At 40.9% G+C, this 12,630-nt stretch overlaps 1 protein-coding gene across 1 annotated transcript in view; it reads right to left on the bottom strand.

Moving 5' to 3' along the window:
* Positions 1–12,630, bottom strand: part of Cfap57 (cilia and flagella associated protein 57) — a 70,736-nt gene that overhangs the window by 32,090 nt on the left and 26,016 nt on the right. The window contains exons 10-14 of the mRNA XM_019208692.2: positions 8,196–8,408; positions 6,709–7,047; positions 4,886–5,059; positions 3,286–3,511; positions 205–244 (exon numbers count right to left, since the gene is read on the bottom strand). Coding sequence (XP_019064237.1) covers positions 205–244; positions 3,286–3,511; positions 4,886–5,059; positions 6,709–7,047; positions 8,196–8,408 — 992 coding nt within the window. The remainder of the gene's footprint in view (positions 1–204; positions 245–3,285; positions 3,512–4,885; positions 5,060–6,708; positions 7,048–8,195; positions 8,409–12,630) is intronic.

The following is a 12,630-nucleotide window of genomic DNA, read 5'->3' as shown; positions in this document are numbered from 1 at the left end:
GGGGCAGATATAGTCCCAGGCAAGCATGAGACAGGAGCCTCCACAGGGGCCTTCTGTGGAAGAGTAAAAGAAGCAAGCCTTTTTCTATGTTCCCTGCAGGGCTGCAATTTTCAGACTTACCTATCATGCATGCAGAGTGTAAAGAACTCTTGCCGTTCTGGATAACAACTTGGCAGTTTCTCCAAACCCTAAAGATCCGCTTACCACATGACTCCGTAATTGTACTTCCGGGACAATAGTGAAACTTAAAACAATCAAACAAAGAAAATTTAAGTCCATACAGAAACCTGCACATGACTTATCAGTCATGATAGCAGCTTTATTTGTAATAGCCAGAAACCTAGAAAAAAATATCCGACAGTGGGAGGAAGGTTAAACAAACTGTGGCTTACTTACACTGTAATATCATGGAATACTATGTGGCAATAAAAAAGCAATAAATTACTAGCACACAAAATAAAGCGGGTAGGTCTGAAGAGCATTATGCTGAGCAGGAAAAGCTACCTCAGAAGGTTTATGAATCGTTATATAGTTGTATTTATATAAAATTGTCAAAATGACAAAATGACAGAAATAGATCATGAATGCGTGGTTGCTGAGGAGTAGGATGGTGGGGAGGGTGGATGGGACTACAGGAGGGCAGCATGGAGCAGGTCTTGGTGACAGAGCAGTTTCGTGTCCCGATGGTGGTGGTGGCTCCACTAGGTATGCACGCGACGCTATGACACAGATTTACACACTTGCAGTGTGCCGATCTTGGTATTCTGGTCTGGAATTGTACTTAGAATGATATCAGATATCATTACTGGGGGAAACTGAGTATAGAGGATCTTTGTGCTATCTTTAAAATGTCCTGTGACTATAATTATTTTACAACAAGAAGTTAGGGCCAAGGAGTTAACTTTGAAAAGTATCTTTACCCAATTAGCAATATGTGCTAAGAACCTTGAAAATAGAGATCTCTAGGAATCTCTGTCTAGCAACAGCATCTCTGTCTAGGAAGTTAGCCTTAGGAAATAATCAGAGATGCATATATAAATGTGCATTAAGATATTCACTATAATCTATCATTGCTGATCTCTAGGAATCTGTGTCTAGCAACAGCATCTCTGCTAGGAAGTTAGCCTTAGGAAATAATCAGAGATGCATATATAAATGTGCATATAAGATATTCACTATAATCTATCATTGAAATGAACAGTTGAAAGAGAAGAGTTAAGGCTTTGTTGTTCATTGTATGATAGGATACTTATGTAGCTTTTGAGGAATATTTAGCTATATGGAAAAATGCTTTATAACAGTGTTAAATTTTTTTTTAAAACAGGCCACAAAAGAGTGGCCCTATCATATGACCCAATGTTATTTAATACACACACAACATACATAAGGGAAGATACAAATGTGTCAAAATATTTGATGCTACAGTTGAAAGAGAAGAGTTAAGGCTTTGTTGTTCATTGTATGATAGGATACTTATGTAGCTTTTGAGGAATATTTAGCTATATGGAAAAATGCTTTATAACAGTGTTAATTTTTTTTTAAAACAGGCCACAAAAGAGTGGCCCTATCATATGACCAAATGTTATTTAATACACACACAACATTCATAAGGGAAGATACAAATGTGTCAAAATATTTGATGATGCTGCTATGCGGATCTTTACCTCTAAAGCAAACATTTCTTCTATAACAACAATCATCTTATTCACAAAGTCTAGTAGATCTGAAGGGAAGGAGAGGACTATATATTTACTTGGGACCCAACGCCAGACTCAGTACAGAAATATGTCATTTTATAATGAAAAAAATCCTTTTTAAAATAAAGATAGTAGCAGGGTGTGGTGGCGCACGCCTGTAATCCCAGCACTTGGGAGGCTGAGGCAGGAGGATTCCTGTGAGTTGAAGACCAGCCTGGCTACATAGTGAGTTCCAGGTCAGTCTCAACTACATAGTCAGTCCCTGTCTCGAAAAACAAAAAACAAAAAACAAACAAACAAACAAAAAAAATAAATAAATAAAATACAGATAGTTCTACAGGTAAGCCAGTACAGAATAGGACACACTAAAATTCCCAGGTCTTCATGCCATTCATCTGAAATAAGGGCAGAGAGGGGAGAGGAGACATATATTTTCCCAGTGCCCATTTTTCATGGGCTCTGTATAAACATAGATACCATTTTTTTCCTTCCCTGTGAATAATCTAGAATTTTCCATTGGCTATGATTTCTTGACAATCATGTTTTATGCTACAGAATTCTTTTTTATTCATTTTTTCAACTTTGGCAAAATGCACATATTGTAATACCACCTTATCTGTTTTGACATGTATATTTAGTTCAGTGTTGTTAAACACATTATTTTTTATTTATTTATTTATTGCGTCTATTGGTACAATCTAGGTCTGTAATACAGCTACATTCATTACTGGGATCCTGTACTAAACACCTATAATACAGCTACATTCATTACTGTGATCCTGCACTAAACACATTATTAATGCTATATCACCATCATCACCATATAACTCGATAACACTTATAAAAACCAAAACTATGTGCATTAAGTAACAGTTACCCATTTTTCCCTCTTCCTAATCATGACAACTATTCTACTTTGTCTGATTTTGACTAAGCATCCTATAAAGGCGGAATCACGCTGTATGTGTCATTTTTTGAGTGGCTCATTTCAGTTAGTACAATGTCCTTAAGGTTCATCAGGTACTGTACTGCAGAAAAACATTTTTTCTCAAAACTTAAGTCACTTTAAAGGCTGAACACCATTGCATTGCATGGATCCACCACAATTTTGCTGATCCATTCTTCTGTAGATGGACATTTGGTTGTTTTCAAATTTAGCTACCGACCATAGATTCTACATGGAAGGCATGGAAGGACAATTTTCAAATGTATGCTCGTATTATTGGCTCTGGAGGTAATCTACTGTATCTTCAGAAAGTTTTAGTCGCTAATTTCCTGGCTATGACTCTTTTAATCCAGGGCAATTCTGTGGAGAAGGGAGAAGCTGAGGGTTATTAGCAGTCAACTCTCCCAGCAGCTGGAGATGTGTTGGCCTGGGTGAGAAACTACAGCATCTATCAAATGGCCCATTCTTGTGCATTTTATGGTGAACAACCTTGCTAGTAATCTTTTGGCATATCTCTGATTAATTCCTAAAATAAATTCCTAGAGTAATTAAAACAAGTAGGCAATAGATTGACAATAGGCAATTGGTTGACAGATGAATAAGAAGAGAGAAGTGACACCAGGAGGTTGAAGGATGAAGGACCATCGGGCACGATCTGGGACAGGGCCCCTGATGGAGGGAAGGTCCGTCTCACCTTGGTGACAGGACCAGCATGAGCCTGGTACTCATTGAATTCTTTCTGTATAGGTAGAGGGTACTTCATGGCACGAATGGTTCCCACTGAGGTGCCCACAAACATCATGCGCCCAGAATGTGAGATGACAATAGCTGTGTAGATGACATCAAATGCTGACATCTCTCGAAGGATCTGGAACACAGACAGCTCTGTTCAGCTAAGAGGGTGAGCTATGTCTCTACTGTCCTGATGTCATTCTCTTCCTTTCCTTAAACAGCACTCTCAGAGGTCTGCATCTTTTTTCTTTTCCTTATAGCATTTGACATACTGCCTAGCACATAAAAGGCACAAACTAAGGATATCAAGAGGAGTGAATTTCTTGCCCTAGAGGAGATTTATCCTGGTGCTATAAAAACTGCCACAGAATCAGGACCACGCTACCTGGGGGCCTTGGGAAGAGTCACCACACATTAAGCTGTGTCCAACCATGATATTCATTTTTTCAACTTTGGCAAAATGCACATATTGTAATACCACCTTATCTGTTTTGACATGTATATTTAGTTCAGTGTTGTTAAACACATTATTTTTTATTTATTTATTTATTGCGTCTATTGGTACAATCTAGGTCTGTAATACAGCTACATTCATTACTGGGATCCTGTACTAAACACCTATAATACAGCTACATTCATTACTGTGATCCTGCACTAAACACATTATTAATGCTATATCACCATCATCACCATATAACTCGATAACACTTATAAAAACCAAAACTATGTGCATTAAGTAACAGTTACCCATTTTTCCCTCTTCCTAATCATGACAACTATTCTACTTTGTCTGATTTTGACTAAGCATCCTATAAAGGCGGAATCACGCTGTATGTGTCATTTTTTGAGTGGCTCATTTCAGTTAGTACAATGTCCTTAAGGTTCATCAGGTACTGTACTGCAGAAAAACATTTTTTCTCAAAACTTAAGTCACTTTAAAGGCTGAACACCATTGCATTGCATGGATCCACCACAATTTTGCTGATCCATTCTTCTGTAGATGGACATTTGGTTGTTTTCAAATTTAGCTACCGACCATAGATTCTACATGGAAGGCATGGAAGGACAATTTTCAAATGTATGCTCGTATTATTGGCTCTGGAGGTAATCTACTGTATCTTCAGAAAGTTTTAGTCGCTAATTTCCTGGCTATGACTCTTTTAATCCAGGGCAATTCTGTGGAGAAGGGAGAAGCTGAGGGTTATTAGCAGTCAACTCTCCCAGCAGCTGGAGATGTGTTGGCCTGGGTGAGAAACTACAGCATCTATCAAATGGCCCATTCTTGTGCATTTTATGGTGAACAACCTTGCTAGTAATCTTTTGGCATATCTCTGATTAATTCCTAAAATAAATTCCTAGAGTAATTAAAACAAGTAGGCAATAGATTGACAATAGGCAATTGGTTGACAGATGAATAAGAAGAGAGAAGTGACACCAGGAGGTTGAAGGATGAAGGACCATCGGGCACGATCTGGGACAGGGCCCCTGATGGAGGGAAGGTCCGTCTCACCTTGGTGACAGGACCAGCATGAGCCTGGTACTCATTGAATTCTTTCTGTATAGGTAGAGGGTACTTCATGGCACGAATGGTTCCCACTGAGGTGCCCACAAACATCATGCGCCCAGAGTGTGAGATGACAATAGCTGTGTAGATGACATCAAATGCTGACATCTCTCGAAGGATCTGGAACACAGACAGCTCTGTTCAGCTAAGAGGGTGAGCTATGTCTCTACTGTCCTGATATCATTCTCTTCCTTTCCTTAAGCAGCACTCTCAGAGGTCTGCATCTTTTTTCTTTTCCTTATAGCATTTGACATACTGCCTAGCACATAAAAGGCACAAACTAAGGATATCAAGAGGAGTGAATTTCTTGCTCTAGAAGAGATTTATCCTGGTGCTATAAAAACTGCCACAGAATCAGGACCACGCTACCTGGGGGCCTTGGGAAGAGTCACCACACATTAAGCTGTGTCCAACCATGAGGAAACCTGCCTCGGGTCAGTTTGCTTCTGGTAGCCAAGCTGGGAAACCTGCCTCGGGTCAGTTTGCTTCTGTGGTAGCCAAGCACCTCGCCAGGCACCAGCCCCATGAGAGGAGCTGAGAAAAAGCTAGAGAAACCAATGATATCAGCCATCCCTGGGCTTCTGGAGGATACAAGCCACATTTGTATGAAGTTTCCTTGCTGAGCCCTCTTCTCTGCCCTTAACTGTGTAGATCCAAATGTGATAATTCTAACATTTCAGAGGTGGGGATTTAGAAAAGAATATAGAGTTGACAAGCCCAGTTTGCAGTAGTTAATGATAGTTGTGTTTTTACCCCAGCTAAGTGTGCACTGTGAGCAAGAGTGCACTGGGCACGCTGCTGACACTCATGCCCGGAGGGTAGAAGAGAAGTCATAGACAGCGTGCACAATGGAAGTGGAAAGAGGCAACACAATTTAGCCCAGTCTGGAAGGGTGACGGGCAGGAAATTCAAGAAGTAGCAATAACTTAGCTGACCTAACAGAGAGAGTAGCCAGGTGTTTGACATGTATATTTAGTTCAGTGTTGTTAAACACATTATTTTTTATTTATTTATTTATTGCGTTTATTGGTACAATCTAGGTCTGTAATACAGCTACATTCATTACTGGGATCCTGCACTAAACACATTATTAATGCTGTGTCACCATCATCACCATATAACTCGATAACACTTATAAAAACCAAAACTATATGTATTAAGTAACAGTTACCCATTTTTCCTTCTTCCTAATCATGGCAACTATTCTACTTTGTCTGATTTTGACTAAGCATCCTATAAAAGCAGAATCACGCTGTATGTGTCATTTTTTGAGTGGCTCATTTCAGTTAGTACAATGTCCTTAAGGTTCATCAGGTACTGTACTGCAGAAAAACATTTTTTCTCAAAACTTAAGTCACTTTAAAGGCTGAACACCATTGCATTGCATGGATCCACCACAATTTTGCTGATCCATTCTTCTGTAGATGGACATTTGGTTGTTTTCAAATTTAGCTACTGACCATAGATTCTACATGGAAGGCATGGAAGGACAATTTTCAAATGTATGCTCGTATTATTGGCTCTGGAGGTAATCTACTGTATCTTCAGAAAGTTTTAGCCGCTAATTTCCTGGCTATGACTCTTTTAATCCAGGGCAATTCTGTGGAGAAGGGAGAAGCTGAGGGTTATTAGCAGTCAACTCTCCCAGCAGCTGGAGATGTGTTGGCCTGGGTGAGAAACTACAGCATCTATCAAATGGCCCATTCTTGTGCATTTTATGGTGAACAACCTTGCTAGTAATCTTTTGGCATATCTCTGATTAATTCCTAAAATAAATTCCTAGAGTAATTAAAACAAGTAGGCAATAGATTGACAATAGGCAATTGGTTGACAGATGAATAAGAAGAGAGAAGTGACACCAGGAGGTTGAAGGATGAAGGACCATCGGGCACGATCTGGGACAGGGCCCCTGATGGAGGGAAGGTCCGTCTCACCTTGGTGACAGGACCAGCATGAGCCTGGTACTCATTGAATTCTTTCTGTATAGGTAGAGGGTACTTCATGGCACGAATGGTTCCCACTGAGGTGCCCACAAACATCATGCGCCCAGAATGTGAGATGACAATAGCTGTGTAGATGACATCAAATGCTGACATCTCTCGAAGGATCTGGAACACAGACAGCTCTGTTCAGCTAAGAGGGTGAGCTATGTATCCACTGTCCTGATGTCATTCTCTTCCTTTCCTTAAACAGCACTCTCAGAGGTCTGCATCTTTTTTCTTTTCCTTATAGCATTTGACATACTGCCTAGCACATAAAAGGCACAAACTAAGGATATCAAGAGGAGTGAATTTCTTGCCCTAGAGGAGATTTATCCTGGTGCTATAAAAACTGCCACAGAATCAGGACCATGCTACCTGGGGGCCTTGGGAAGAGTCACCACACATTAAGCTGTGTCCAACCATGGGGAAACCTGCCTCGGGTCAGTTTGCTTCTGTGGTAGCCAAGCACCTCGCCAGGCACCAGCCCCATGAGAGGGGCTGAGAAAAAGCTAGAGAAACCAATGATATCAGCCATCCCTGGGCTTCTGGAGGATACAAGCCACATTTGTATGAAGTTTCCTTGCTGAGCCCTCTTCTCTGCCCTTAACTGTGTAGATCCAAATGTGATAATTCTAACATTTCAGAGGTGGGGATTTAGAAAAGAATATAGAGTTGACAAGCCCAGTTTGCAGTAGTTAATGATAGTTGTGTTTTTACCCCAGCTAAGTGTGCACTGTGAGCAAGAGTGCACTGGGCACGCTGCTGACACTCATGCCCGGAGGGTAGAAGAGAAGTCATAGACAGCGTGCACAATGGAAGTGGAAAGAGGCAACACAATTTAGCCCAGTCTGGAAGGGTGACGGGCAGGAAATTCAAGAAGTAGCAATAACTTAGCTGACCTAACAGAGAGAGTAGCCAGGTGCTATTCAATAAGGAAGAGCCCTTTTTCTGGGCACACTTTCTGCTGTAGGCACAGGAGGCTTCTGCGGGGCTGTGCGGCAGCCAAAGGGGTGTGCAGGGCAGGCTCACCGAAGAATCTGCAATCTCCTTGAGGGTCTGGTCCGATCCAACTTGTGTGCGGGAGAGGCTCACCGAAGAATCTGCAATCTCCTTGAGGGTCTGGTCCGATCCAACAGCAAAGATAATTTTGGCATCAGGGGAGATGGTAACACAGTTGTAGCTGCAGGACTTGAGCACACACTCTGTCTCTCTCTCCTGAGGACATCTTCTGCGGGGCTGTGCGGCAGCCAAAGGGGTGTGCAGGGCAGGCTCACCGAAGAATCTGCAATCTCCTTGAGGGTCTGGTCCGATCCAACAGCAAAGATAATTTTGGCATCAGGGGAGATGGTAACACAGTTGTAGCTGCAGGACTTGAGCACACACTCTGTCTCTCTCTTTCCTGAGGACAGATTCCATTCATATACAGCGCCATCTGTGCCAGCAGAAATCAGTTTGCTGTCATCTGCATTCCACACAACTGAACGGATCTGCAGAGGACAAAGTCAGCCGGGAGGAAGTGGTACCCGTGTGTGTGTGTGTGTGTGTGTGTGCACACACTCATATACACACCCCAGTATGGGAAGGGGATGAGTTCCTCAGGTACTCTACTAGATGAATTCAGATTATTTCTTCCTGCTGGAGGGCCTCCCTTCTATAATTACAAAACACAGTCTCTTGGAAATGTTAACATTTTGTTTTTCAAATTTTTTTGGTACCAGGGATTGAAGTCAGGACCTTCCACTTGTGAGTCAGGCGGCTGCATTACTGAGCTACATCCCCAGCCCAAAAGCACAAACTTTTTCTTTTTCTGGTACCACCAGAGTTGAATTTCTTGCCCTAGAGGAGATTTATCCTGGTGCTATAAAAACTGCCACAGAATCAGGACCATGCTACCTGGGGGCCTTGGGAAGAGTCACCACACATTAAGCTGTGTCCAACCATGGTCAGATATCAAACTTGGGTCCTTGTGCTTGCAAGGCAGGTGGCAGAACCACTGAGCTAAATCCCTGGCTGCTCACATTTTGTTTTTTAAGAGGCTTGCAAAACCCTGAGGACAAGCACTCCTATTTCTTTTGTACTTTATGAATGCAAAGACTGAATCACAATGGCTTCTTAATGCTATATTACCAGTCAAATATTGCTGTGTCTTATCAAACTTGGGTCCTTGTGCTTGCAAGGCAGGTGGCAGAACCACTGAGCTAAATCCCTGGCTGCTCACATTTTGTTTTTTAAGAGGCTTGCAAAACCCTGAGGACAAGCACTCCTATTTCTTTTGTACTTTATGAATGCAAAGACTGAATCACAATGGCTTCTTAATGCTATATTACCAGTCAAATATTGCTGTGTCTTAAAATTTTTAATTTTTAAACATTTATTATTTATTCCCAGGCAGTTGCAAAAATAGCACAGAGTAGATTTCCAGAATGGCAGAGTAAGGATCTCAGCTAATCCTAATGAAGTAAGTGAACTGATAAAAATGATCAAAACAACTATTTAAAATCTCTGGAAGTTGTGTTAGGGTATATGGCAAGTGAAGAAACATTCACTCAAGAAAATCTACCCTGTCTCAGTAAGAACAGTCTGTGGCCTTTGAGCCATGACTTGCCCCATTACCCACCCCAGCTCTAGAAATGGCACTGCTGCGTACTCTGGGCAAGAGTTGCCAAGACCAAGGGACTCCTGGTCCCTGCAGCTCCTGGTATTGGGCTATAGTTTCACCCCAGGAAGGGCAGACAGGTAATGTTTCGCATCCCTAGCCTCTTGTTGCAGGAGCTGTAACCCAGGCAGGCATGGCCAAGAAGACCTGGGTTCCCTCCCACCTGCAGTTCTCACTTGTAAGCAGAAGCTCTACTGTAAGTGCAATAGGTGAAGAATAGTGGTGCCTGATTGCTCCTGCCCCATTTTGCTGAAGGTTGGGGGTTCCTCGCCCTGAGGAGCAAGCTGAAAAGACCAAGGATTTCCATTTATCCTGCTCTCACAATTTCCAGAGTGGGGCTATCACTCTTGGAAAGCAGGTCCTTGTCCCTAGATCTGGTACAGTGGAGCAAGGGTCTGCCCAGGGGAGATTCAGGCCCTGACACAAAGAGCTCCACAGCTCTGCCTGTGAGGACTGCATTTGGAACAGAACATGGAAAAGTCTGTGCTTATGGGCATGTGTAAAATCTTGGCAGGGAGTGACTAGGAAGAGCTGGTAACCACAATATAAGCGAAATTACAGAGCAACAGAATTTTAATAGAACAAGGGAGAGTCAAGAAGAGCTCCTTTGGGGTTCACAGACAACTCTAGGGAGGGGCTCCCCCTCAGCAGCAATCAGAGCAGGACACAGGAAAACACAAAAGCACCTCCTAAACTACTCGAAGGCCAGTTTACTCAAAGGTGAAAATCTCACTTGGCCCAGTGGACCAAGTAATACTGAACAATCAATCAGGGGCATCTAAGAAGGCAGGCTTAGAAATAGTCACTTATCTTTGGCATCCTGGAAGACTGTGTACCTGAGCAAGGCCTCGCCTTGTCAAGTACAGCGCAGGCCCATCCCAACTACCAATCTCTCCTGAAAACAGAGAAGAAACCATAAATTCACTGAATTGTGATAGCAGCTTCCAAGTACATATGCATCCAGCAGTACAAAGTAAAAATTTAATTGGCTACGGGGCTTATGCACAGCCTGTGGTTAATAGGCAGTGTATGCCACCCAGAGGCAAATCCTAGGTAGACAGGTTAGAAGCCTAGAAAGAAAAATCTAGGCATGTATGTCAGAGGCTTCCTAGTACTGTATCACAGGGGAAAATGTGTCACAGGATTAGCTCCACCAAGTTATTAAATGAATAACCAACCAACCAACCAATTGACCAATCAACCAACTACCACTACCAATAAGAACAACTCCCTAGGGAGAGAAGTATTCAGTATTGCTACAATATATTGTCTGAAATATTTTATCAGTTAAAAACTTATTAAATATGCAACAAACAACCCAAACAGATAGTGTGACCAAAAAGGAAAAGAAAGGGAAAAGGTAGACAGACAAAAGAAACTGCCTTTGGAGGTGCCAAGATGGTGGAGTTAGCAGAGACTTCAAAGCAGCTAATATAAATACATTCAGTGAACTAAAGGAAACCATGTTTAAACATTGAAAGGAAGGCACAATGACAAATCTTATCCAATAAAGGATATCAATAGGAGACAGAAATGATTTAAAAATCAAGTGGAAATTCTAGAGTTGAAAAGTACAATAATCAGGATGAAGATGGGCTGGGGATTTAGCTGCCTGCTTAGCAAGCACAAGGTCCAGAGTTCAATTCCCAGGGCCAAGGATTTGGCTCAGTGGTTCTGCCGCCTGCCTCACAAGCACAAAGGCTTGAGTTCTATCCCTAGTACCCCCGCCCCCAAAAAGATATAGTACAATCACAGATTATGCTTTCTTTATTCTTTAAACTGACTTAACAAATTTACAAATTAACACTTGTTCTCATTTTTTTTCCATTGTCTTTCTTAAAAGACACAATAAGGTCATACAGAATAATAATAAACAATATATTGTTGGGCTTATAAACACAAAAAAATGTAATATGTACAGCAATGACAGCCCAACAAAGGATAGTGCTGAATGGACTCTGTGAGAGAAAAGCTTCTATATTTTACTAGAAGTAAGTCAGATAAATTTGGAAGTTAAAACTCTTGATTTTTTCCCATCAGCCCATTAATATGGTAGATTATACTGACTGATTTTCAAGTATTGAACCAGCATTTTATTCCTAGAATAGATCTCACTGGTCATGAAATATACTGCCTTTTAATATATATTGCTAGATTCAATATACTAATACAGTGTTAAAAACTTCTGATTCTATGGTCATGAAGGACATTGATTTGTACGTTTTGTTGTTGTTGTTGTTTTTAATATACTCTTTTTGCCAGGTTTTGGCATCACAGTATATTGGTTTTGTCAAATGAGTTGGGCTAGGTTACCTCTTCTATTTTCTGGAAGAGATTGTGTAGACTTGGTTTTTAATTCCTCTTTAAATGTGTATGTACACCATCTATATCTGTTAGCTACCTATCTCTAGGTATTAAACATCATGAATTCACGCTGATACCTCCAATTTTGATTCAAGCACAAGATTAATTCTAGTCCAGCTCCCTTGCCACATCTATAACTTCCTTCTCCAATATGAGAAACCTAGGTCCTATTATCTTCACTATATTTGCTCTTCTCACTGTCCCTATAAGTCACCAATCTTGTGACTCACTGGCCACCCATTAGGGTATCTCTGTGATTCCTGCCCTGTCTGCCATATCTTTAGCCATCTTCTCAACCCATCTCCACCTTTTAAATAATATTTTATAGTTGTTTGTTACTGTTATATAAGAATATAATTTTAAAATATAGTGAGTTTATTTCCAATAATATTTCTAGATTTACTCATTTTAAGTTTATCTGAACATTGTTTGAATTTTCTACATAATCAAATGTTGGTTGTGATAGTTTTATTTCTTATTTTCCAATATTTATGCTTTTTAGTTCCTTTTGTTGCCTTATTTCACTAGGCAGGACTCAGGAGAAGGATAAACAAAGGCATTATATTTGCTCATTATCTCTGAAGGAATGCTTTCATAATTTAATGATAAAGAATACTGTTTGTTGTAGGTTTTCTATAAATATAGAGGATTTAGGGAGTTCCCCATTGTTTCTAGATGGCCAAGTGCTT

Source organism: Fukomys damarensis, unplaced genomic scaffold (assembly GCF_012274545.1).
Source record: "Fukomys damarensis isolate Sample0158 unplaced genomic scaffold, DMR_v1.0_HiC HiC_scaffold_23, whole genome shotgun sequence".
NCBI classification, from domain to species: Eukaryota; Metazoa; Chordata; class Mammalia; order Rodentia; family Bathyergidae; genus Fukomys; species Fukomys damarensis.
Note: the sequence above shows the minus strand (reverse complement) of the source record. Positions and strands in the feature narration are given on the sequence as shown.